This window comes from Sciurus vulgaris (assembly GCF_902686455.1).
Source record: "Sciurus vulgaris genome assembly, chromosome: 6".
Lineage (NCBI taxonomy): Eukaryota > Metazoa > Chordata > Mammalia > Rodentia > Sciuridae > Sciurus > Sciurus vulgaris.
The window spans coordinates 45,647,732-45,675,714 of NC_136466.1; the positions used below are offsets into that span (position 1 = coordinate 45,647,732).

General features: G+C 37.0%; 1 protein-coding gene and 1 long non-coding RNA gene across 4 annotated transcripts in view; one reads left to right on the forward strand and one right to left on the reverse strand.

Moving 5' to 3' along the window:
• Positions 1 to 27,983, forward strand: part of LVRN (laeverin) — a 108,811-nt gene that overhangs the window by 70,928 nt on the left and 9,900 nt on the right. For 2 of the 3 annotated variants that reach the window (XM_079143878.1, XM_079143880.1), the window contains one exon: positions 364 to 997. The exons of the other annotated variant lie outside the window; for it this stretch is intronic. In XM_079143878.1, coding sequence (XP_079000004.1) covers positions 364 to 504 — 141 coding nt within the window. In that variant the 3' untranslated portion in view covers positions 505 to 997. Of the gene's footprint in view, positions 1 to 363; positions 998 to 27,983 lie in introns of those variants that run through there. 3 annotated transcript variants of the gene reach the window in all.
• On the reverse strand, positions 329 to 27,977 carry LOC306663557. Its single transcript, XR_013764462.1, has 3 exons — positions 25,515 to 27,977; positions 20,799 to 21,047; positions 329 to 447 (listed from the first exon to the last, which is right to left on the reverse strand). It is a non-coding gene; the product is annotated as an uncharacterized lncRNA (long non-coding RNA).

Sequence of the window (27,983 nt, forward strand, 5' to 3'; positions counted from 1 at the left end):
ATTATAAAGTTTCCTTTGAGATACAAAAGTTTCACTGTATCTCTGTCCATAAATCTTGCATAATATCCAATGTACATTCAGTAAATTTTTATGGAGGCTTAGGATGTGCTTTGGGAATAGAGTTCTTGCTTTGTGAACTTTCTAGCATGCATATGACTTTTTTGGGTAAGCATGGTCTTCGTCACATTGTCTCAGTCACCAGTCCCCCCACAGGGACACGTAGTCTAGGTATATACATTCCTACTTATTCCAACTCTTGTCTCCCTTTTGTAGAATTATGTTGCCATTTGGTGTGAGCTTTGTTTCATTTTGTGTAAATGAGAAGTTAGACGCACTGATCGACTTGTCTCTCTGTCCTTCCAGCTGCAGCAGTTTTTCAGTAACATGTTGGAGGAGCACCAGAAGATCACAGTTCATGCCAAATTGCAGACAATAAAGAATGAAAATCTGAAAAACAGAAAGCAAAGTGCCAGGATAGCTGAGTGGCTTCGGAAAAACACATAGCTTGTGGCAACTCCCAGCATGCCTCTCACATATCACAATCTTATTTGATCACAGTTTTGATTTCCAATACTTTGTGAGTTTGGAAAATCAAATGTTATTTGTATTTTGGTCACACTACTCAGAGTCCTGTTCCTCCTGTGTTGTCACGTTTGGCCCTAAGGCTCAGTGATTGCTGAGGATTTTGTGAAAATTTCTGTATATCTGGGGAAAATTTTTCTTCATATTGGGCAATAAACCCACAGAATTTACTTTAAATGCCTTGTAAAAACAAATTTACCTAAGAAATTCTTGCTTATTCTGTTGTGAAGGCCAATGGAATATTAAATCATTGGCATTAATGAAGAGCACATTCTTTTCTGAGGGAAATACAGATTTGCAATACCCTAGGGTTTATTTAGTTCAACACTGAAGGAATAATGAGAACATAATATGAAAAAAAAAAAAACAAAAAAACCAGAAACCAGAAAACTCATATTAACTAGAAGACAGAGAAGTCAGAGAAAAAGCAGGTTTGAAAAAGGAAGAACAGACAATTTTATGAGCTGTACCCAGTGCCCTAAAGGCAAGAAATGGGCCTTCTCCTGCCCATTTCTTTCTCCCACAGTACTAAGTACCTTGAACCACACTTTGCCAGTACTTAACTTTATTGTGTCCCAAAAAGACAAGTGATTGTAAAATCCACAAAGTGCCCTTAGGATCCCTGTTGTGGTGGCCACATGGAGAGGAGGGCCCTGCCCTGCACCTCTTGCATATCGTTTACCTGTAAGACCAATAGCCAAAGGTTGAAAATAATGATGTCAGAAGACAGTAGCAGTCTTCAAATCTGAAGGAAAATCTTCAAATGAAGAGAAATAGGACTAAAAGCCAAACTACAGCATAGTCTTTATGGTTTTGTACTCAGGGGATTAAGTCTGATATGTAGTTTTATCTGGCCACATTGAACCTACTTTGAACGTGGACCAACTGAAACATTTTCATCACTCTCATGTGGAATTAGTTTAGTTTTGTTGCACCTGATTAAAAATATGACAACTAAGCCAAATCATTCCTATTCTAGACTTTGTGTGTACACAATTTAATTCCTGTGTTTTTTCTTTACACTTTACTTTGGTTTTGTAGAGTTGGGGGGTAAAAACTACCAATCTCCTATCTACCTCAAAGAAATCTTTAAGGATGTTATATAAACTCAAGGCAATGTGATCTATTTCTTATGTAAGTTATGATAACCACAAATTAAAATGCAGTACCAAGGTTCACTTTTGCATTTGCTTCATGAGAGGATGCTCCCTGAGCTTTGGTGGAAGGCTATGGACTTCGGCATGTGAACAAACCAAAGCACAGTCTACTCAGACCTGACTATGAGTCATAGGTCAGAGAGATTTTCTTTAAATTTGGCATTGTAAATTTTAAGCAAATAAAATATCTCCATGCCTTCAAATTGTTATGCATAAGATTTTTTTTGTTTCTTCTAAAACATTCATTGTATATTTTCCTATTTCCTCTGATAACCTACTCACTTTTCAATAAAGTTGTCTTCACATTTCCTCTCAACTACTTTTCTTTTCCTTCTCTCCCTCTCCATTTCTACTTCCTCAGTTTCTTTCTCAGCCTCCCCTGTCAACCTTTCTCATCTTTCCAGTGATCTCTGCCTCCCCTCTGCATGGTTGTCTTTTCTCTCCTTGGTCTTCCATGCTACCCTGCTCTGGGCCTGCCAAGTGAACTTGAAAGCTGACACCTGAGGACACAATGGCTCTGATGCCTGCTGTCAGTTGATGCCAAGCACTATCGACCTATTCAAAAGAGCATGTAACAGATCTCTCCAGCCTGTGTATTGAAAAGTAGAGTCTCATTATATCTTAGTTTCTGTAGTAATTAAACATTGCTAAAGGTGTTTTTCCAAAATCAAATACACAGAGAGAACAGTACATGCACAGCCTCTGAGGCAAGAGAGAGCAAGTCAAGAAGTTCCACATGACCAGAATGCACAGGATAAAGGGGACATGGGTATCACAAAGTCGAACAAGGAGGTGGGGTACAGACCTGCAAGGGCTTTGTAAGAGGACTTAAAGAGTTTGGGCTATACCTTGAGGGTTATGGGAAATCTGGAGGGGGCAATGTACAGAGAGAATTCTGACATGATCAGATCTAGTTTTGGAGACAAGGAAGATGAGAAGCAGAAAGGAATATGAAGGTTTATTTGGGATGTAAAATTGGTAGGTCTTTATGACTCGGTGTTGGGTTTGTAGAGAATCAAGTACGCCCTCCCAAGATATGCTGCTTTGGCACATTGATTATTTTTTACTTAAAGGCACTTGAAAAAAAACAGCTTCAAGAATAACTGACGTGCCAGGCAAGTACTCTACCACTCAGCTACACCCCCAGCCCCTGACCTTCTGTTTATTCTTGAAAGTAGGAGATAAAACTTCCACATGAAAGGTGTCCTCCTTATGCAGAAGACATTCACCGGAGATGGTTTAGAGAAATCCTACAAACCTTAGACTAACCTTTGTCTTCCCCGTTACTTTTCCACAATTAACTGTCACTTTTCCACACACCCTTTGTCTTGCCACATTTTCATGATTTACTGTTCTTTACTCAACCTAGTATATGAGGGATGGGCTCTGCTTCTTCACTATTAAGGTGAAAGATTCACTGTACATGTAAAACTTACTAAATAGAATCTGTATGCCTTTCTCCTGTAAAAAAAATCAAATGCCCAAATAGTTAATAAGTTTTCCTTTAATTATGAAAAAAGAGTTTTGAAAATTTTTCTTACTTGGATGAAGTCAGTTTGTTTTAGATATGCACTGCATCTTTTGATACCTTACTTACTTGTTATAAATATCAGTAATGTAGATTGATTTGTGGTAATGATAAGACAGTAACAAGTCAGGTAATAATATCAAGGAAGATTTACCCAAATAACAAACACACTATTCACCAAAAAAAAAAAAAAAAAAAAAAAAGCTTATTTATTAGTATTCCAAATATAAAAGAGTTCCTCTGACTAAATTGGTTAACTTTATACTGTCCATCAGAAACAGTTAATATAATGTATAACATATTTATGATATTTTTCAGTTTGATCATTAGAAATTAAAGTTTTCTTCATGATTCTTTGCTTGTTTTACTGTTCAAACTCATTCATATTATCTCCAGTTTGACTTCAAATAAAGAGCAAATGCCTTAGTCTGATGTTCAAAGTCATCTATAATTTAGATCTGGGGCCAAGCTGTACAGCAATTTATTCTGAGGAATGAAGGAAAAAGCAAGATGAGATGAGATGTAAAAGTGACCTCTTCTTTTCCTGTTGAATCACTCTTTGCACCAGTAAGTGCTAACTTTTTCCCACCTAGATTCTAGCAGGATTAATATGTCCAGAGCAAAGCCTTCAGGGGGGTGTACATGCAAATAAAACTGCCTCCCTTACACAAAGAATTATGTAGCATTGTCAGAGCCCAAGGAGGGTGAGGAGGGTGACCACAAGGTGGAGCGATGGGATTATGATATGGTAAGCCAGAGCCAAACAGAGCAAGGAGGACTTCTATGCAGAGGGAAGTCTCACACAGACAGAGTCCAAAGAGAGGGAGAAGGTACCTAATGAGGGTGGTGGTGTTGATAGTGGAGTACCCAGAATGGGAAGGTCAGGTTCTGGTGCAGTAAGAATGTCCAGAGCTTGAGGGGAGGGGTGCCTCGCATGAGGCATCACAGCCTGAGGAGGACATCCATATAAGGAGGGGATAGTCAGAAATGAAAGCCTCGGTACCACAGGGATACAGATCAAGCAAGAAAATATGAATGGGATAATAGGATCTTGGTCTTTCACTGTTGGAGAAGGGAGTTACAAATATTCAAAAAGAAGAAACTAGAATGAACTCTAGTTTGAGATTGGAATTGGAGGTGTTGGTGTGGAGTCCTGATTTTCAGTATATATAGATAGATTTAAAATATTTGTAAAGTGTGCAGTAAATATATGTAAATGTGTGTAGACATATTTTGCTCTTTATCTTTTTTTATACAGATAAACTTACATATCCTAACTGTTGCACTGAGAGGACCTGGGAGCATCAACATCCTTGCTATGGAGTAAATGTGCCCCCTCCCCACTTTATATGTTGGTCATTCCTGAGGTGATGGTATTGGGAGGTGGAGTATTTGGGAGGTAATTAGATTCAGATGAGGTTGTAAGGTCAGAGCTCCCATTATAGTGCTCTTCTAAGAAAAGACACCAGAGCGTATCCATTCCCTCTCCATGTACACTCATCATGAGAAGGTAACTGACTATATAAAAGCTAGGAAGAGAATTCTCATCAAGAACAGAATTATGCAGTGCAATATTGGACTTCCTGGCCTCCAGAACTGTAATAAATAAGTGTCTGTGGCCTAAACATCCAGTCTAAGGCATTTTGTTATAAGAGCTTGAACTAACACAACCCTAATAACAATGGGTATAGCTGGTACCAAGATCTTAGCTTTTAAATGATGTTCTACACTGAGGAAAATAGTGTTCCTTGGTAAATGACTGCCTTCGGGGCTCAGGCAGAAGAGGGACAGAGAAATTAGACACCTTTTAATGCCAAAAATCAAGGAAGTGCTCAAAGAATGATGAGAACATACCTAAAGAGCACAAAACCCAGCTTGAATGAGTTACCTCTAACTCTTAGAAAGTTTGATCTTCATAATAATAAAGTCAGTAAGGGAATAAAATAGAAAATCACAAGCTTATACTTATGTATCTAAATGATGAATAAATTGAAATTTTAATGAGGATATTTACATAATTTCCAAATACTTTCCCACAAAATACTGATTAATTAGGAAGGGAAAGTGAGTAATTTATAATAGAACAGCCTGGCAGACATCACATTAATCAACTGATTAATTTGAATGTCATCACAATGGCATAAATAAAATTTGTCCCATTTAACAAGATGAAATGACAAAAAAAAAACACAGCATCCTTTTTGTTACATTCTTGACAAAACTGCATTACCTGAACCTAATAATGAGAAAACATCAAGTTGAGGGACATTGCCACAAAATAATCTTCAAAACTGTCAAGGTCATAGAAGTCAAGCTGGGGGGGCGGGGCTGCTCTAGACTGAAGGAGAATAAAAATAGGTGACAAGAAATGTAATGCAAGTCTGAATAAATCTATGTGAGTCCTATAAAGGATGCTATTGGGACAATTGGAAAAACTTGAATGAATCTGGAATATCCCCTAGAGGTCCACAGGTTAAGGGTTTGGTCCTCAGCTTAGTGTTATTGGGAGGTGGTAGAATCTTAAAGAGCTGGGTTCTACTGAATAGTCTTAGGTCACTGGAGGCATGCCCTCAAAGAGGATTATGGGACACAGGTCTCCAGTCTCTTGCTCTTTCTCTGTGCCTCCCAGCCACTATGAGGTGAGCAATGTCCTTTGCCTCATGCTCCCCACTATGATATGCTGCCTTGCCACAGGCTCAACCAAACATGGACTAAAACCTCTAAGACTGTGAACCAAAATAAACCTTTTCTTTTCTTAAGTTGCTTTTCTCAGGTTTTAGTTATGGAAATGGAAAGCTGACTGACACACTGGGGATCAGATGCTAGAAATGTGTTAATAATAATTACTTTGATGATTATATATCATTTACATAAAAATATCCTTGGTTGTATGAAACACACAGGGAGGGTTTAATGAGATATCAGGTGAGCAAGTAACTCTTAATGGTTCTGGAAAAAACATTTTATAGGAGGCCTAACTTTTCTGTAAGTTTGAGTAAATAAATTTAAAAACAAGAGTTATTTGTTGTTAGAACTTCCTTTTTCTTTCAAACCATTTCTTTTCTTTCAAACTTGATAATGGCCATAACCACAGTCCTGAAATTACCAATTAAACATTTTAATAAGGCTAGAGTGGAAATATAAGTTGTCTCAACAGAATTACTTTCTTCTTTCAGTCAATATTTTCCATTTTCAACTATAGGAGCTAACATTTTAAAAAATTATTATTCAAAATTAACAAATTCATATCAATGTAAAAATTATAAATTATTATACTTTTAACAATTAGAGCTTTATAGTTATACCTAGTAGTTGGGTTCACCTCAACAAACTCATACATGCATGGAAATTAATTACAGTTTATGATCCCCCTTTTCACTCTCCCTTTTCCTTCCCATCCTCCCTCCCCTCTCCCATCCTCCTTCCACTAGTCTCCTGGACTTCCTTTAGCTCATCTATTAATTTATATTTGATTGATCCCTTATTTTAGTCTGTCCTTCTTGCCTTCTTTCCTCTATTTTACTCTTGCTTCCACATATGAGAGAAAACATACAACATTTTAAGTTTCTGAGTTTGGTTAATTTCATTTAGCATGATATTCTCCAATTTAATCCATTTAGTGGCAAAGACCATAATTTCATTCTTTTTTAAAAAATGTTTTTTAGTTGTTGATATATCCCCATTTTATCTATTTATTTATATGTGGTGCAGAGAATTGAACCCAATGCCTCACACATGCCAGGCAAGCACTCCACCACTGAGCTACAACCCCAGACCTTTCATTCTTTTTTTTATGACTGAGTAGAATGTGTGTATGTGGGTGTGTGTGTATAAATTTATTTTTAAATACCTTTCTTTTATTTATTTATTTTTATGTTGTGCTGAGGATTGGACCCAGTGCCTTACATGTACTAGGCAAGTGCTCTACTACTGAGCTACAACCCCAGCCCTGTATCACAATTTCTTAATCCATTCACCTATTGATGCATATTTGGTTGATTCCATAATTTGGCTTTTGAGAACTTTACTGCTATAAACATTAAGGTGGCTATATTGCTGTAATATGCCAATTTTAGGACTTTTGGGAAAATACCAAGGAGCATAATTGGGTCATATGGTGATCCCATCCCTAGTTTTTGAGGAATCTCCATACTGCTTTCTACAGTGGTTGTAGTAGTAGTCTGCAGTCTCACCAACAATGTACAAGTATACCTTTTTTCTCACAACCTCACCACCATTTGTTTGTATTCTTGATCCCTCTCATTCAGACTGGAGTGAGATGAATTCTTAGTGTCCTTTTGATTTGCATTTTCCCGACTGCTAGAGATGTTGAATTTTTTTCATATATTTGTAGACCATTTGTATTTCTTCTTCTGAGAAGTTTCTGTTTAGTTCTTTTGTCCATTTATTGATTGGGGGCTTTTTTTTTTTTTTTGGTGTTTTTTGAGTTCTCTGTATATTCTGGATATTAATTCCTCTCAGAGGAGTAGCTGGAAAAGGTTTTCTTCCATTCTGTAGGCTCTCTCTTCATGCTCTTAATAGTTTCCTTTGTTATTCAGAAGATTTTAGTTTGATTGCATCCGACTTATTGATTCTTGATTTTATTTCTCACACTTTGGGGGTCTTGTTAAGGAAGTAAGTGCCAACACCCTTATGATGGAGTGTTGACTCTGATTTCTTCTAGCAGCTGTAAACCTTCTGTTCTAATGCCAAAATATTTAATCCATTTCGATTTGAGTTTTGTGAACAGTGAGAGGGAGGTGTTTGATTTCGTTTTTCTACATATAGGTATCCAGTTTTTCAACATCATTTGTTAAAAGGGCTGTCTTTTCTCCAAGATATATTTTTGGCACCTTTGTCAAAAATACATATGTGGATTTGTTTCTGTGTCGTCTACTCTGTTCCATTGGTCTTCATGTCTATTTTGATGTCAATACCATGCTGTTTTTGTTACTACAGCTCTGTAGTGTAATTTCAGATCAGGTATTATAATGCCTCCTGCTTCACTTTTCTTGCTTAATATTGCTTTGGCTATTCTGGGTCTCTTATTCTTCCAGATGAATTTAATAATTGTTTTTATCTAATTTTGTGAAGAATGTCATTGGTATTTTGATGGGGATTGCATTGAATCTGCATATTGTTTTTGGTAGTATGGCCATTTGACAATTATAATTCTCCCAATCCAACAACATGGAATGTCTTTCCATCCCTAAATTCTTCTTCAATTACTTTCTTTAGTGTTCTATAACTTTCATTGTAGAGCTCTTTTACCTCCTTGGTTAGATTACTTCCCAAGTTTTTTGTTTGGTTTGGTTTTTTTAGGTTATTGAATGGGTTGGTTTTCCTGATTTCTTCCTTGGCTGAATCACTGTTGAAATTAGGAGAGCTATTAATTTTGGGGTGTTGATCTTGTATACTGCTACTTTAAACTCATTTATAAACTCAAGAAGTCTTCTGGTAGAGTTTTTGGGTCTTCTAGATGTAGGATCATATCATTAACAAACAGAAATAGTTTGACTTATTCTTTTCCTGTTTGTATGCCTTTGATTATTTTTTTTCTTGCCTAATTCTTCTGGCTAATATTTTGTGGTCTATCAATATAGATGGAGGTGGAGAGAATGGACAGCCTTTTCTTGTTCCTGATTTTAAAGAAAATGCTTTTAGTTTTTCTCTGTTTAGTATGATGTTGGCTTTGGGTTGTAAACAACCTTCACAATATTAAGGTAAGTTCCTTTGATTCCTAACTTCTCCAGCATTTTTAACATGAATGGGTACTGAATTTGATCAAAGGACTTTTCTGCATCTATTAAGGTAATCATGTGATTTTTCTCCTTAATTCTGTTTAAGTGGTGAATTACGTTTATTGATTTGTGTATGTTGAAACAACCTTGCATCCCTGGAATGAAACCACCTTGATCATGGTGTATTATTGAATACAGTGTATTTTTGAATACAGTTTACTAATATTTTATTAAGGATTTGTGCACCTAGTTCATTAGGAATATTTGTGTGTAGTTTTCTTTCCTTGACACATCTTTATTTGGTTTTGGTATCAGGGTTATACTGGGTTCATAAAATGCATTTGAGAGTGTTTCCTCTTTTCCAATTTCGTGGCATAATTTGGGAAAGACTGGTATTAATTCTTCTCTAAAGTTCTGATAGCTCAGAACTCAGAATCTCAGCTGAGAATCCATCAGGTCCTGGGCTTTTCTTTTTTGGAAGGCTTTTAATTGCTATTTCAATTTCATTGCTTAATACTGGTCTGGTTTTCTATATCTTCCTAATTCAATTCAATTTTGGCAGTTCACATGTGCCTAAAAATTTGTCAATGTCTTCCAGATGTTCCAGTTTATTGGAATATAAATATTCAAAATAGGTTCTGATAATCCTCTGGATTTCAGAAGAAGCTGTGGTGATATCTTCTTTTTTTTTTTTTTCATCCCTGGTCTTGTTGATTTGGGTCTTCTCACTTTCTTTTATTGGTTTGCCTAAGTGTTTGTCAATCATATTTATCTTTTCAAAGAACCAATTCTTTATTGCATTGATCCTGTATTGTTTTCTTTTTCTAAATTTCATCCTTTAACTCTGGTCTTAATTATTTCCTGTCTTCTACTCATTTGGGGATTAGTTTGTTCTTTTCCTGAGGCCTTGAGGTGGAACACAAGCTTATTTATTTGGGATCTCTCTAATTTTTTAAATGTAGGCACTCAGTGTTATAATTTTCCTCTTAAAACACTTTCATATTGTCACAGCTATTTTGATATGTTGCATTTCTGTTCTTTTTCATTTATAAGAATTTCTTGATTTTTTTAAAATTATTTTTTGAAGTTCTTACATACTGCATTTTGATTCACTGTACACAAATGGAATACAACTTTTTGTTTCTATGGGTGTATACAATGTAGATTCACAATGTAATCATACATGCACATAGGGTAATAATGTCTGTCTCAGTCCACTATCTTTCCTTCCTTCACCCCCTCCTGCCCCATTTCCCTCTACACAATCTGAAGTGCCTCCATTCTTCTCTTACCCTCCTGCCACCCCCACCCCAATTATGTATCATCATTCACTTATCAGAGAGAACATTTAGTCTTTGGGTTTGGGGGATTGGCTTATCTCACTAAGCATGATATTCTCCAACTCCATCCTTTCTTTACCAACAAATGCCATAATTTTTATTCTCTTTATGACTGAGTAGTATTCCATTGTGTATATGTACCACAGTTTCTTTATCCATTCATCAATTGAAGGGCACCTAGGTTGCTTCCATAGTTTAGCTATTGTGAATTGAGCTGCTATAAACATTGATGTGACTGCATCACTATAGTATGCTGATTTTAAGTCCTGTGGGTGTAAACCAACTAGTGGAATAACGGGGTCAAATGGTGAGTACATTCAAAGTTTTCTGAGGAATCTCCATACTGCTTTCCAGAGTGGCTGCACCAATGTGCAATTCCACCAGCAATATGTGAGTTTGCCTTTTTGCCCACATCCATGCCAACCTTACTATCGCTTGTATTCTTGATAATAGTTATTCTGGTTGGAGTTAGATGAAATCTTAGGGTGGTTTTGATTTGCATTTCTCTAAATAATAGAGTGATGAGAACTTTTTTATCTATTTGTTGATTGCCTGTGTATCTTCTTCTGTGAAGTGTCTGTCCAGTACCTTGACTCACTTATTGATTGGGTTCTTGGTATTTTTGGTGTAAAGTTTTGTAAGTTCTTTATACATTTTGGAGATTAGTGTTCTGTCTGAAGTGCATGTGGAAAAGATTTTTTCCCACTCTGTAGGCTCTCTCTTCACATTATTGATTGTTTCCTTTGCTAAGAAAAAGCTTTTTAGTTTGAATCCATCCCAATTATTGATTCTTGCTTTTATTTCTTGAACTCTGGGAGTCTTGTTAAGAAAGTCTGTTCCTAAGCCAACATGATGAAGATTCAGGTCTACTTTTTCTTCTATTTGTTGAAGGGTTTTCGGGTCTAATTCCTAGATCCTTAACCCATTTTGAGTTGAGTTTTGTACATGGTTAGAGATAGGGGTTTAATTTCATTTTACTGCCTATGGATTTCCAGTTTTCCCAGCACCATTTGTTGAAGAGGCTATCTTTTCTCCATTGTATGTTTTTGGCACTTTTGTCTAGTATGAGATAACTGTACTTATGTGGGTTTGTTTCTGTGTCTTCTATTCTTCTTTTACCATTGGCCTACCTGTCTATTTTGGTGTCAATACCATGCTGTATTTTCTTTCCCCTCCACCACCAAGATGAGCTAAGAGATTTATTTTATTTCAGTAATAATTAAGGGAATACTAATTTGTCTATTTCAAGATAATACTGAACTATTTTAGATATACCAATACAACAGTCATACAGTTAACAGGGGCAAGACAAGAGCCAGTACACTGGGAGACACACCTGCATACACATCAAAATTGCCAACAAACACTTCTCCAATTATTAAGGGGAAAATACCCAGTTTGACAAAAGGCTGCAAAACTATTAAAAAAAATGTTCACGTACAACAGCTTAGAACTTCAGAAAACCAGGTAGAAATCCACAAAATAAAACAAATGAGAAAAAAGCAATTGAATATCTCTATAGCAAATATATAGGCATTTTAGCAAAATAAAGCATTAAACTGTACTTAGTAGACTCATTCATTATGTTTATTGTAGTAACTACTTCGTCACAGGGTTGACTCAAATTTATTTGCACAAAGATGATCTGAAAGTGAAGCTCACTGAGCTGGGTAAAGAAAGCAAACATTCCCAGCAATTTTTTGCATGAACATGGTTGACATTGTTTAATGCAGACCCAAGGCCACACATTTTGGGAGAGTAAATTTTACTGGTAGTACTGAATCTCTTCACAAAAGATATAAAAATACAATACAGTGTGACGCACCCAACTTAAAAATGACATGCAGCAATACACACACACACACACACACGGCTAAGAGGACGAGAGAAGCTGTCTGGTGTCCACTAGGGCTTGTTACGGGAGGTACTTGGGTATAGGGAACTAGAACAGGTTGGAACTTGGGAATGAAACCATGAATTCTCATTTAGGTCAAGTTCTGCCTATCCAAGAATGTGGGAGATCTTTCCATCTTTGAAGGTTTTCTTTAATTTCTTTTTTTAGTGTTCTGTAGTTTCCATTGTAGAGGTCTTTCACCTCTTTTGTGAGATTGATTCCCAAGTATTTTATTTTTTTCAGTTATTGCGAATGGAGTAGTTTTTCTAATTTCTCTTTCAAAGGATTCCTTATGAATAGAAATATGTCAGATTTATGAGTGTTGATTTTATATCCTGCTATTTTACTGAATTCATCTATTAGTTCTAGAACTTTTCTGGTGGAGTATTTTGGGTCCTCTAAATATGAAATCATGTCATCAGCAAATAATTTGAGTGATGGTTTGTGTTCTTTTCCTATTAGTATCCCTTTAATTTCTTTGATCTAATTGCTTTAGCTAATGTTTCAAGAACAATGTTGAATAGAAGTGGTAAAAAAGTACATCCCTGTCTTGTTCCAGATTTTAAAGAGAATGCTTTCAATTTTTCTCCATTAAGAATGGTGTCAGCCATGGGATTAGCATAGATTGCCTTTACAATGTTGAGATATGTTCCTACTATCCCTGCATGAAGGGGAGTTGTATTTTGTCAAATGCTTTTCCTTCCTCTATTGAAATAATCATATGATTCTTAACCTTAAGTCTATTGATGTAATGAATTACATTTTTTGATTTCCAGATGTTGAACCCCCAGAATGAACCCAATTTGATCATGGTGCACTATCTTTTAAATATATTTTTGTATGTGATTTGCCAGAATTTTGTTAAGAATATTTGCATCTGTGTTCATCAGAGACATTGGTCTAAAGTTTTCTTTCCTTGAAGCATCTTTTCTGCTATTGGTATCAGGGTGATAGTAGCTTCATAAAATGAGTTTGGAAGGGTTTCCTCCTTCTATATTTCATGGAATACATTGAGGAGTATTGGTATTAGTTATTCTTTGAAGGTCTTATAGAACTCAGCTGAGAATCCCTCTGGTCCTGGGCTTTTCTTGGTTGGAAGGCTTTTGATGGCTTCTTCTATTTTAGTGCTTGAAATTGATCTGTTTAAATTGTGTATGTCCTTCTGACTCAGTTTGGGAGGAACATATGTCTCTAAAAATTTGACATTGTCTTTGAGATTTTCTATTTTGTTGGAGTATAGATTTTCAAAATAGCTTCTAATTATGTTATGTATTTCACTGGTGTTTGTCGTGATATTCCCTTTTTCATCATGAATTTTAGTAATTTGAGGATTCTTTCTCCTTCTCTTCATTAGTGTGGCTAAGGGTTTGTCAATTTTGTTTATTTTTCAAAGAACCAACTTTTTGTTTTGTCAATTTTTTGAATTTTTTCTCGTTTCAATTTCATTGATTTCAGCTCTGATTTTAATTGTTTCCTGTCTTCTACTACTATTGGTGTTGTTTTGTTCTTCTTTTTCTAGGGCCTTGAGATGTAATATTAGGTCATTTAGTTGTTGACTTTTTATTGTTTTCTTAAATGTGCTCCATGCAATGAATTTTCCTTTTAGTACTGCTTTCATAGTGTCCTAGAGATTTTGATATGTTGTATCATCATTCCCATTTATCTCTAAGAATTTTTATCCCCTCTCTGATGTCTTCTGTTATCCATGCTTCATTCCATAGCATATTATTTATTCTCCAGGTGTTGGAGTATTTTCTGTTTTTTATTTTATTATTGATTTCTAATTTCATTCCATTATGACATTCTCTGATAGAATACAGGTAGTATCTCTAATTTTATTTTTTTGTATTTACTGAGGGCTGCTTTGTGGCATAATATATGGTCTGTTTTAGAGAAGGATCCATGGGCTACTGAGAAGAAAGTGTATTTGCTCATTGATGGATGGAATATTATGTCTGTTAGGTCTAAGTTATTGATTGTGTTATTGAGTTCTATGTTATTGTGTTATTGAGTTCTATGGCTTCTTTGTTCAATTTTTATTTGGAAGATCTAGTGGTGATAGTGGTATGTTAAAGTCACCCAGAATTACTGTGTTATAGTCAATTTGGTTCCTGGAATTGAGAAGGATTTGTTTGACATACATGGATGCACCATTGTTTGGGGCATAAATATTTACAATTTTTAAGTCTTGCTGATTGATGGTTCCCTTAAGCACTATGAAATGTCCTTCTTTATCCCTTCTGATTAACTTTGGCTTAAAGTCCACTTTATCTGATATGAGGATAGAAACCCCTGCTTTTTTTTTTTTTTTTTTTGGTGGTGCTGGGGATTGAACCAAGGGCCTTGTGCTTTCGAGGAAAGCACTCTACCAACTGAGCTATATCCCCAGCCTAAACCCTACTTTTTTACTGAGTCCATGTGCCTGGTATGTTTTTTCCCATCCTCTCACCTTTAGTCTGTGTATGTATTTTTCTATGAGATGAATCTCCTGCAGGCAGCATATTGTTGTTCTTTTTAATCCAATGCGCCAGTCTATGTCTTTTGATTAATGAGTTTAGGCCATTAACGTTCAGGGTTATTATTGAGATATGATTTGTATTCCTGGTCATTTTGGCTTATTTTCGGTTTTTAACTTGACTTGGTTTCTCTTTTGATTGGCCTTACCTTTAGGGTAGTTCCTCCCTTTGCTGACTTACATTGTTGTTTTTTACTTCTTCCTTATGAAATATTTTGCTGAGGATGTTCTGTAGTGCAGGTTTTCTATTTGTAAATTCTTTTAACTTTTGTTTATCATGGAAAGATTTTATTTCATCCTCAAATCTGAAGGTTATTTTTCTGGGTATAAGAGTCTTGGTTGGCAACCATGTTCTCTTAGAGCTCAAAATATGTTGTTTCAGTCCTTCTAGCTTTTATGGTCTGGGCTGAGAAATCTGCTGATATCCATATTGTTTTCCCCCTATATGTAATCTGATACTTTCTCTTGCAACCTTTAAAATTCTATCTTTATTTTGAATGTTAGGCATTTTCATTATAATGTGCCTTGATGTGAATCTGTTGTAATGTTGTACATTTGGTATTCTGTAAGTCTCTGGGTGTATTTGATTTTCCATTTCATTCTTCAGGTTTGGGAAATTTTCTGATATTATTTCATTGAATAGGTTGTTCATTCCTTTGGTTTGTATCTCTGTGCCTTCCTCAATCCCAATAATTTTTAAATTTGGTCATTTCATGATATCCCATAATTCTTAGATGTTTCATTCATGATTTCTTACCATCTTTCTGTTTGGTCAACTTTATTTTCAGATGAAATATTGTGTCTTCATTATGTGAGGTTCTGTCTTCTAAGATATCAAGTCTGTTGGTGATGCTTTCTATTGAGTTTTTTATTTGGTTTATTGTTTCCTTCATTTCAAGTATTTGTTTTTTTTTTCCAGAATATCTATCTATTTATTGAAATGATCTTTTGCTTCCTGCAGTTGCTCTTTTAACTGTTTATTGAAGTGATCATTCATTGCTGCATCTGCTCTCTTATCTCATCCTTTGTTTTGTGGATCATTTTAATTATGTATATTCTGCACTCCTTTTCTGATATTTCTTCTACCATACTGCCATTGGATTCTATTACAGAATCTTGGTTTTTTTGGAACACTTTCTTCCCTTGTTTTTTCATGTTGTTCACTTATCTTCCCCTCTAGCAGTGCAGGTCTGGGGTATTGCATTATCTCCCCTGTAGGCTTATAGTGACCCTGCAGGTTTCTAAAACCTCTCCTTTAAAGGGGAGATCAAAATTAGCAGCACCCAGTAACAACAATATGTAGCCCTAAGTCAAATAGCCCCTATGAAGATATTAACAGTATTGTCATAAACAGAGAGGATGAGTTCAATTATTAGCTACAGTATAATAGAATTGCAATGAGGTCAACAGTTTCTAATGGTGGACAAAGAGGATGGGGAGGGATGTAGGATGTAACTGTCAATGGGTTAAGAAAAGAGTATATAGGAGTACTAGATTAGGTATTGTGAATTGAGCTGCTATAAAAATTGATGTGGCTGCATCAATGTAGTATGTAGATTTTAAGTCCTTTGGGTATAAACTGAGGAGTGGGATAGCTGAGTCAAATGGTGGTTCCATTCAAAGTTTTCTGAGGAATCTCCATACTACTTTCAACAGTGGAATTTGGACCAATTTGCAGTCCCACCAGCAATGTATGAGTGTACCTTTTCCCCACATCCTTGCCAACATTTATTATTGTTTGTATTTTTAACAATTGCCATTCTGACTGGAGTGAGATGAAAGCTCAATGTAGTTTTAATTTTCATTTCTCTAATTGCTAAAGATGCTTAACATTTTTTCATACATTTGTTGACTGATCATATTGCTTCTTCTATGAAGTGTCTGTTTATTTCCTTAGACCATTTATTGATTGGGTTATTTGTTTTCTTGGTGTTAAGTTTTTTGAGATTAATGCCCTATCTGAGGTGCAGGTGGCAAAGATTTTTTCACATTCTGTAGACTCTTTCTTCATGTTCTTGATTGTTTCCTTTGCTGCAAAGAAGCTTTTTAGTTTGATTCCATCCCATTTGTTGATTCTTGACTTTACTTCTTGCACTTCAGGAGTCTTGTTAAGGACGTCACTTTCTAAGGTGACTTGATGAAAATTTGGGCCTACACTGAGTTGAGTTTTGTGCAAGATGAGAGATAGGGGTTTAATTTCATTTTACTGCATATGGATTTCCAGTTTTCCAAGGTCCATTTCTTGAAGAGGCTATCTGTTCTCTGATGTATGTTTTTGGACCCTTTGTCTACTATGAGATAACTGTATTTATGTGGTTTTTGTCTCTGACTTCTATTCTGTACCCTTGGTCTACATGTCTGTTTTGGTGCCAGTACCATGCTGTTTTTTACTATCTCTCTGTAGTATAATTTAAGATCTGGTATTGTGATGCCTCCTGCTTCACTTTTTTTGCTAAGGATTTCTTTGGGCATTCTGGGTCTCTTATTCTTCCAAATGAATTTCATGACTGTTTTTTCTATTTCTATGAAGAATGTCACTGGGATTTTAATAGGAATTGAATTAAATCTGTGTAGAGCTTGTGGTAGTATGGCCATTTGGACAATGTTAATTCTGCCTATCTAAGCACATAGGAGATCTTTCCATCTTCTAAGGTCTTCTTCAATTTCTTCAGTGTTTTGTAGTATTCATCGTAGAGGTTTTTCACCTCTTTTGTTAGATTGATTCCCAAGTTTTTATTTAGTTTTTGAGTCTATGGTGAATGGGGTAGTTTTCCTAATTTTTCTTTCATTGGATTCATCACTGATGTACAGGAACATGTTTGATTTTTGAGTGTTAATTTTATATCCTGCTACTTTGCTGAATTCATTTATGAGTTCTAGAAGTATTCTGGTATAATTTTTGGGTCTTCTAAATATAGAGTCATCTGATTAGCAAATAGGTATATTTCCTATTTCTTTCTTTTCTTATTTATATCCCTTTATTTTCTTGCTTCTGTCTAATTGTTCTGGCTAGAGTTTCAAGGACAATTTTTAATAAAAGTGGTGAAAGAGGGCATCATTGTCTTGTATCAGTTTTTAGAGGAAATGCTTTTGATTGTTCTCCATTTAGAATGATGTTGGCCTTGGGCTTAGAATAGGTAGCTTTTACAGAGTTCAGGTATGTCCCTACTATCCCTGGTTTTTCTAGGGCTTTTAACATGGAAGGGTGCTATATTTTATCAAATGCTTTTTCTGCATCCTTTGAGATAACCATATGATTCTTGTCTTTAAGTCTATTGATGTGATGAATTATGTTTATCTTGGAATGCAGCTTTCCTCTACTCTGCCATCTTTTAATTAAAGTTTTTTTGAAATTTTTATTTAAATTAAAAATATTTAAACTCCAACATTATTAAAATTTGAAATGTCACTAAGATATTTTGAGGAAAGCCTTAAATGTATCTGGATGAATGTGACCTTGAAGTCACTATTCCAGAAGATTGGCTTTTTCCACATTACAGTAATAACTAAATAATATATCACATAACTCGTGTTAATAGTATCACAGAACTAGTGATAAATTCATATATTATACAATATCAGTTATATATCTATATTCTTTAGTATTGCCATCTTGATTTAACAGATACAAACATAAAAATTTTCTGCTAAATATAGGCAGCTCTTTAAACTACCTTCTTTGTGGAAAATCTAACTAGTTCAGTAAATTACTTTGTCTTGATTGCTCTGACATAACTTCAAATTTCTAAACCAAATTTGTAGATAAAGAATGAAAAATACAGATATATCTCTTCTACTTCATTAAAAATGGATGTCCTTAAGTCAGGATTTTCAGGGTAATAAATTGCAAGTTTTTAAATAGACTTTCCTACGCATGCTAGGTACTTCAAAATATAATGTAACTTTTCTTTCTTTCTTTTTTCCTTTTTTTCCAAAAGTTTACTTTGTGAATGGGCATGGACATGGTAGTGCGTGCTTGTAATCCAGCAGTTCCGGAGGCTGAGGCAGGAGGCTTTCAAGTTTGAGGCCAGCCTCAGCCTCTTAGCCAGACCTTATCTCAGAATAAAAAATAAAAAATAAATGGGAATGCAGCTCAGAGATAAAGTGTCTCTGAATTACATCTTCAGTACTGCCAAAAAAAAAAAAAAAAAGTTTACCTTGTGGAAAAGGTTCTTTGTATGTGTGTACATATTAGAGGATATATGTATGTATAAATATTATGTTGTGTGAACACCTTCCTGTCCTAGCTTGAACTTACAAAGCAGGAAACAAGCCTTGCTCTTTCTTTTTTTAAATTTATTATTTTTATGTGGCGCTGAGGATTGAACATAGAGCCTCATGCATGCCAGGCGAGCACACTACCACTGAGCCACGACCCCAGCCCCCTGGCTTGCTCTTTCTTTAGGTCCTCTCACACATAATATCAAGCAGAAAGAGAAAAGGCTGTCATCTTCTCTGCCTCCAGCCTGCTGAAAGTGGCCTATTTAGATAACAAGTTCTGGACCCTGGAAGCTCACAAATACATAAAAAGGGGCTCTAAGCATGGGGTCTGTAAGACTTCTGGGTTTTCTACTCCGGTGCAGTAATCACCCTATCACTTAGAAATGGCTGTCAATTTTACCATATTTTAGGAGGGGTCAGCACAGGTGGTCGATCCCATCAGTTCCCACAGGCAGGAGCCTGTGGTGATGCCAGGCATCTTAGGCCTCATTTAGGAGAGGGTCCTACCAATGCCCCGAAGTGAAAAATAGATATCGTGTCTTCCAGTCTGTGTTTCTTTGATTTATCAATAGTGAGAAAAAGGCATTCTTAATGATAGTGTCAGAATTTTTGAAACCCTATGAATGGCAGTCCAAGAATTAAAATTTTTATTAGTTTAGTGTTCTCTTTCATCACTCCCCCAATACATACCCCAAATTTTGGAGAAAATATCATTTATAAAGAAGTTCAGAGAGAAGTTATGTCCTACCCAGTTAGAAGAAGGGTAATTCAGTAGAGAAGTGTTTAGTAGGGGACGCACCCCCACGTGGGTCTCTGTGTGATACCCTGGGCAGTGAGCCATGTCCACTTTGTCTCAGCTTCAGAAAAGTCCCATCAGGTGACATGTTCATTAGGGTCAGTAGGGAAAACAAACCAGATTAGTTTTATTGTTATTCTTGTTTATTTGTTTTAACAAAAAGATTTTAATGTTATGGATCTGTTAAACAAAGAGAAATGAAAGAACAAAAGAAGAACCCTAAATTATAGCTCAGAAAGTAGTTCTCACCCTATGACTGGAGAATAATGGGCAACAACTGGAGTAATTAGAATGTGGACATTTGGGTGAGGAAGTATGAGATTTTCTGTTTTGTTTGATTTTACCAGACGTCTTTATGCCAAACCTTTCTCCTTCCTAACCAATGCCCCAGTTCTCACGTTAGGGACTTGGCAAAGCCGTGAATTCTGCATGCATTGTAATGATACATCCTGAAGAGCAGCTATAAGAATGCAGTGATTCTTTTGGACTAATTAGTTGTCTTAGAAGTTCTTTAATTCTCTGATTATGTCTTAGGTCATTTTGTGTTGCTATGACATATGCCTGAGACTGGGTATTTTTATAAAGAAAAGAGGTTTATTTAGCTTACCATTTTGGAGGCACAAAGTACAAGATGGGGGGCCCCAACCAGGCAGTCTTTGGTGAGTGACTTCTGACTATGTCACAACATGATAGATTACAGATGGCATCACACTGGGGGAGAGAGAGAGAAAGGAAGAAGAAGAAAGGAAAAAGAGAGCGATAGCAGGGCAGGAGAGGAAGCAAGAGAATGACCTAAGAAGGCAGAACTAACAACCACAACTTGTGGTAACTGATCCTGCCCTCTGAGACCAATAGATGAGATGGGCATCAACCCCTTCTGAGAGCAGTGCTCCCAGTGACCTAATCACCTTTCATTAGGCCCCACCTCCTGAAGCTTTCACACCTTTCAACACCCCCACTCCGGAGACCAGATTTCCAGCACATGAACCTTCTGCGGACAAACCATAGATAAAGAAAAGCATACCAAGTTCTGAGCTGGTCACTCCTGTCCTGTGGGCACTCCAGTTTACTCACAAAGACCATGGCATCCTACAGTTCTTCCAGCGAGAGTGGTTAAACACAGCAACCTCTTGATCCTGGAGGCACATGGCTTTGGTAGGTAGAGTTGGCCCTTGGACTCCTTGGTTCAGCTGTGCATTCAACCAGTTGAGGACCAATTTTTTGAAAAATTGCATCTTTATTTGACAAGTCAGACTTTTTTCCTTATCATTTCCTAAAACAACAACAACAACAACAAAAACACTTCTGTGTTTACCTAAAATTTATAATATATTGGATATTATAAGTAATCTAGAGAGGATTTAAAGTATGTGGGTGTACCTAGGTCATATGCAGATATTATGCCATTTTACCTAAGGGATTTGAGCCTCTGAAGATTTTGGTATCCAGGGGTTTCTGGAAGCCAACCCCCACAGATACCGAGGATGACTTTATCTCATTTAATCAACCACAGGTGGTCACTGACTGATCATGGTGGCACTAGGAGGCAGGATATGTTCAAAACTAAAGGAATGATCAAGCCTAAACTTAAAATCCTTTCTTGAGAATCTATTTCTTTGGATTCTCTAGTATCACTCAGGATCTAATCAAGAAATCAGATTGACTTTTTTTGTTTTAACTGAGAGAATTTAATATAAGGACATAGCAGTGGAGAACTAAAAAAGACAATAACACTGAGACAGGACCAGTGAGAAGCAGCTAGCCCTTGCAGGGCAGGGGCAACAAGGCAGGAGGTGGGTTCCAACCTGCAAGTTGGTGCAGTTGTCTCAGCAGCTCTGAGGCGCAGCAGGGCTGGGATCCAGACCCTGAGGAGGGGGTTGGCTTCACTGGTGCTGGGACTTTGGAAACTGCAAGGAGGAAGCCTTTCAGTGAACTCAGACCTGTGAGGAGGGGTCTCTAGCTAACAGACTGGTGTCTCTGTGTGAGACACTGGGTCAGGAAGGTCAAGGGGAAAATCCTGGGAACTGATATCCAACTTCTCAAGGCAAGAAGGAAAATTATTGCCCTGGTGATACTGACAGAAGCCAGATGCAAACAGGAAGGAGCAGGCCAGCCCCTTCTCCCTCCTCCAGTCCTGTGAGTCCCTCAGTGTCCCCTGTTGGCAAAGGAGGCAAAGCCTAACTGTGGTTTGCAGCGTCCTGGTCCTAATATCATAAAGTGGTGGATAAAAAGGTGGTTTAGAACGAAGAGGGAATAGTTTAATAAGAAACTCAGGTCAGTGTAATTGTTCTGATTTTAACACAGGCAAACAGAGGGTCAAGGTCACATTGCTAGCAGAGGCAGGAGCAGAATTTAAGACCTATTCTGTTTACTGTGAAACCCCATTTACTTTTTTCCCCACTTTATCTTTTAAGACATGGTTAAGGTGGTATTATATATCAAGAAGTCTTATCTAAAAGTTTTTAATCCATACACATGTTCTGTAGATGAGAAATATAGGGTGTCAAGTAGGAAGCTCCTGGAAATAGGCATTTCTTCCAAGAATAATTTTTATAAGAGTAAATTTGAATTTGTGTTGAAAAGAAACTTTAGGTAAAGACATTTAAATAGTTGTTGAATATACATGGCAAACATTACTAAACAGATCTTTATGAGATTTCAGAAGTTCTAAAATGACCAACTTTGTGCTATCAAATGACTATTTATTATGATTCCTACTTGCGTTCAAAAATTACACATTATAAAGGAAGTGTTTTCTAAGGATATTTAATTGATCTAATAAACTTTGATATGAATATAACCTGGAAATATATTTATATTGTGATCTGTACTGAAATGCTGAGTTTCCTGTAATTTCTGCAAATCATACATGACCATAAAATGGATTTAAGTGAATCCAAGCTTACAAAATCAAAAACTAAATACACTATAAACTCTAATTTCGAATGTTAAATTTGTGAAAAGCATTAGCATTAAATTTATGGGTACATTTCAAAAATCCTCCTTGGTGGTTTCCTTTAAAAGAAATTAATGATTTTTGTATGTTTGTTTTCTATTTTTAATATGCAATTCCCCTCCTCTGAACATCCCTTTTCTCAGCATTAAAATGATAGTATTGCTCTGCATTAGTGGTTTTCTTTAGGGACCTCTTGGAAGTATTTTTGGATTCTATAAATGTATAGTCAATTCTTGATTGTCTGCCACTGAAGGGGAAGGACTGGGCTGGGACAAAGAAAGTCCTAGTGTGGCTCTTGTTCCCAACCCTCACCTGTTTTGTGGGTTTCAGGTGCTGATGTTTATTTAGAGAAACATCTTTTAAACAGTGTATGAGAACTCGAGGACTCTGTGGTCTTTAAGACCCTTTCTAGATTCAATGTCATATCGATGTGCAGCTTGTCCTTGCCTCGGGAATGTTCTATGCAGACCATCTTGCTCTGCAGCTTCTATAGGTCTCACACATCCCCTTATCACAGAGGCCCCCAACCTGCCTCTGAAATGACTCCTCTTTGACTGAAGATGTATATGAGTCACACTTATTGGAGATGATAATCTCCATTTTGGCAAATCCCTGATCACAAAGGAACATGGACCTTCTTTTTATGGCAGGGGTTGAGGAGTGAGAGGGTGGGTACCAGGGATTGAACTCAGGGGCACTGAACCACTGAGCCACATCCCCAGTCCTTTTTTGTATTTTATTTAGAGACAGGGCCTCGCTGAGTTGCTTAACACCTCACTTTTGCTGAGGCTGGCTTTGAACTCGTGATCCTCCTGCCTCAGCAGTCACTGAGATTACAGGTATGCACCACCACGCCCGTCTGCCCTTCTTATTTGAAGTTCACTGAACTAGACAAAAGGGGAGTGAAAGGAAGGGAAGTGGGAATGGTAATAGGAAAGACAGGATGAATCAGACTTATCTTTTCTATCCTCATATATAAATACATGACCCATGTAACTCTACATCATGTACAACTACAAAAATGGAATCCTAACTGGAACAAGTGATACTTAACCTATATATGTATAATATTTCAAAATATACTCTATTGTCATGTAAAAAATGAATAAATAGAAACATGTCCTTGAATTAGGGTTTTTTTTTTTTTATTTCATTAGGGTTTTTGCACCATCTGCTGGACATATTTGTTCTGCACATACAAGACAGTTGCACTGTGGATTATTCACAGAAGCATGTTTTAAACTATTAGTACCTTTAAAAATTGTGAAATATGCTTATTATAGGAAATGTGTAAACATAGAAAAAAGAAAGTACAAAACAAAAACTCAGAGCTATCTACTACTAATACACAGGAATAGGTTTTCTTAGTGTTTAAACAAAACTTTGAGATTAGCACTACATTCCCTCAGGTTACGGCAACAGGAAGAACAGGGGACACACAGCACATGAAGTTTGTGGAGAGGGGCTGCTCTCCATCATTGTTGCGATTGTTCTTCAGGCTTCCCTTGCCTTTCATGCACAGCAGGAGGTTTATGTTCCAATTTAACAGGGGCAGGTGAAGGAGAGGTAGGGGTAGCAGAGTGGGTTAGATCATGGAAAACCAACTTATATGCTCAGACTCACTGAAAACTGATCACTAAGTTACTATTCCCAGTGAAAAATGTGTCACTGATCCTTTCTATTAGAGGGTGCTGTGTTGCACCCTTAAATGACATATAGAGCCTGCCTTGAAGTGATGTGTGTCTGGTAGGGAAAGTACAATTGTCCCTTCTTATCAGAGGAGAATATGTTCCATGGTCCCTGGTGGATGCCTGAAATCTCCAAGAGTACCAAACCCTATAGGTTACTTGAACACAAGCATTGTGATACCATGAGAGTTGATCTAATAACTGAGATGGCTATGCAGCATGGATATGCTGGACAGAGGAGTGACTCATGTCCTGAGCAAAAAGGAACAGGATGGCACAAGCTCTTATCACACTACTCAAAATGGCATGTGATTTAGAACTTATAAATTGTTTATTTCTGGAATCTCCATTTAATATCTTTAGACTCTGGTTGACCCAGGGTAACTGAAACTGGAAAAAGAAACCTCAGATAAGGGGAGGTTTATCTATAACCTATAAACAAGCTTAGAAATGTGCTTATTCTACGTGGGTAGTGGGGAGGGTGTCACAGTGGTGATTCTAGACAGGCACTGTGTGGAAAGTGTATGTGGATGCTGGAGGGGGAACATTCTGGCAATCCAGTACTTAGTGTCAGGTTAGTGGAAGTGTGCAGCGAAAGTGAGGCTGGGAAGGTAGGATTAGGTCATATCATAGAAGGCCTGAGACTGCAAAGCACCTCAAATGTTGTGGTGGAGGAAAGTGACACAGAGAAACAGGGATTTTTAAGGAGGAGAACTATGGTAGCAATGTGTGAAGATATGAATGATTGAAGGCAGAGAAACCAGGTTGGGTTAGAAGTTGGCTTCATATATATGAAAATTCAGTGCACCCAAGAAACAGCACAATCTGAAAAACACGATCTATGTACAATTACTTCTAAATAAAGTGGAAATTGGCCCCAGCCGTGAAAGAAATCTGAGAGCAACCATATGGTTCTCTGGATCTTTAACAACATACAGAACCTTTCAAAATTAAGTGGCACACCCTTCCAGGCCAAACTCACGACCCTTACTTGGAATGCAAACCCAGACAGGTTTTTGAGGGGACCCTGGGACTGACAGACATCATGGGGTACCGAGGATATGGAGCAGAATGATGAAATATATGGATCACCCACCTTGCTGCTATGGTGGTGGGGCAAAGGCCAGTGGCAATCAACTATACAGCTGATGGTCTTGATCAGTTAAGAGGACTCAGACATTCAGACTCAACCTACACCAGGAAGGAGCATGAGATCAGGGGTGGAGACTTGTGTCCTGAACAGGGGTTGGTGGAGAACCCTAAATTCAACCCACCTAGCGGCTTACTCTCACCAGCTCATTCACCTCCAGCCCCAGGCCTGCCTCTCCTCCTCCTTCAACGAGAACCTGTTCCGGTAAGAATGGACTCCATGCAAAGATCCCAGATGATCTGGAAGGGCTAGAATTGGTCCTCTTCAAAGTACTGGGATAAACAAAGAGAAGAACATGTGGAAGAGCAAAAATACCATAAAGCAAAAGGAAATATGGAACAAACTTCTCCATGGAATGAAAACATTAAGAAAACTTTTCTTCTTTGAAGCAAGAGGTAAAATCAATAACAGAGGTATGATAAAAGGGGAGAGGATTAAAAGTAAGCTGGGCTGGCAGAAGCAGGACCTGATAATATTTTTTTTTTAATCCTTAAATGCTTACAATAGTGGATGGAGAGGAAAGGAATGAAAACTAAGGAGCTGAGCATACATCTTAAGACAATACAACATTGAAATACACCCTGAAATGTAAAATCTTATGAATATTATGAGAAGGATAGAACGCAGGAAAAGAAAACTAAAAGTTCTTTGATGAGAAATTTTTGGGAGAGAAGGCATGAATAAATGGTTATACATAAAAAGGTAACAATAGATGCTACAGACTAAAATGACAACACAATGATATTATGGGCGAATTTGTGCTAATAAGTTTGGAAACTTTGAAGAAATATTTAAATTCCTTGGAAAATGTGATTTACCAAAACTGTCTCACAAGAAAAAATTTTAAACCCTCTACATTCTCAGATGTTTCTTATTAATAAAGTGTACAGATCTTTCTAAACAAATACATTTCCACAATATCATTTTACCACAATGTCATTCTCGTGGCTATATAATACTGTATGGTTTGATAAACTTGTTGCTAAATGCTGACTCTCCTAACTTAACAATTCTATGACCTACCAATTAATACAATATTTGCTCTTGTAACTTTTGTGTGCACATGTGTGTGCATGCATGTGTGTGTGTGTGTGTGTGTATGAAGATCTTCATCTTTCCTCAAAACAAATTCCTCAGAGAGGAATTGCTGGGTCAAAGAAGATACCTAGTTTAAAGTTTTAATTATGTAACAAATGGATGTAGTTTTCATGAAAGGAGTGACAGAAGGTATTCCTGGAAGAGAGAATAATCGGAGCAAATTTGGGTATAGCAAGTAAAAAATGTGTCCCTAGAGTGGGGAGGTATTCCATGAAACAATTGTACTGTGATACTAGTAACTTAAACACTAGCACAATATTAGCATAATAGCAATGGCAAACATATAGTAACAGTCATAGTAACTGTAATAGTAGTAATAGTAAAATAATTCAATTATTTGATATAAAACTATTAACTTGCATATCATAATCACATACCACTCTCTGTGTAGGTCAGAAGTTGGTGTAAAATCATTTTAATGATTTTCCAAAATGGAACTGCTGGAGGTTCTGAAAATGCGTAGCTCTGCCTCCTCTCCTCTTCATTGTCTCATTTCATCTGCCTGCCTGCCACTCTACTTTGTCACTGGGCCTGACACTCTTAGAGACTACATTATCACACAGAAGCTCTTGCAATACACTTTGGGGCTCAGCACTATCATAGCCAGGACCTTTCTGAACTCTTTAGGCTTCTCTCTGCCTTACGTAATTACTTAGAGCAAGCTCCCCCATCCACAATGCCTTTTCCACTCCCTCCTTACCTGGATTTTTCTTCTCAGGTGGACCTCTTCTAGGGAGCCTTACTTGGCAAGTCTTCCCAGGGAGAGTCCACCACCAGTCCTAAGCTCTCCACTGGCACAGGAGTGCCTTGAACCCTTGCAATGCACATCCTATACTGATTTGATTACATATCTCCTAATATCGACCTGTGATTTCTTTGAAGAGAGAAACCATGTCTCACATGTCTTTAAATGCTTGCCGAGTGAGTGAATGATTCAGTCACAGCGACAGATACCTCCAGAGGCCTCCAGTGATGGAGCTACTGGTCCTGCTGAGGTTATCAGTCCCATGTGCTTCTGGACCTCCACAGTTGTCCAACTAGGAAAAGTGCAACTCGTTACAGGTTCACCCTAGAACAGGGCTTCAACCAAACAAAACCCACAGTGAGCCTGCGGAAATAGTACCTAGATAATATGGGATCTTGTTTGAGAGTTGGATAAGCCCAGTGAGAGTTATTCAGTAGCTGCTGAAGAAGACTTTTAAAATTCAGAAGATAAAACTAGAGTGTTCTACTGCAGCCCTTCTGTAGATGCTCATGGCTCACAAAGCCAATGACTTTTTAATTATTTCACAATAAACACCCTACATCATATCAAAT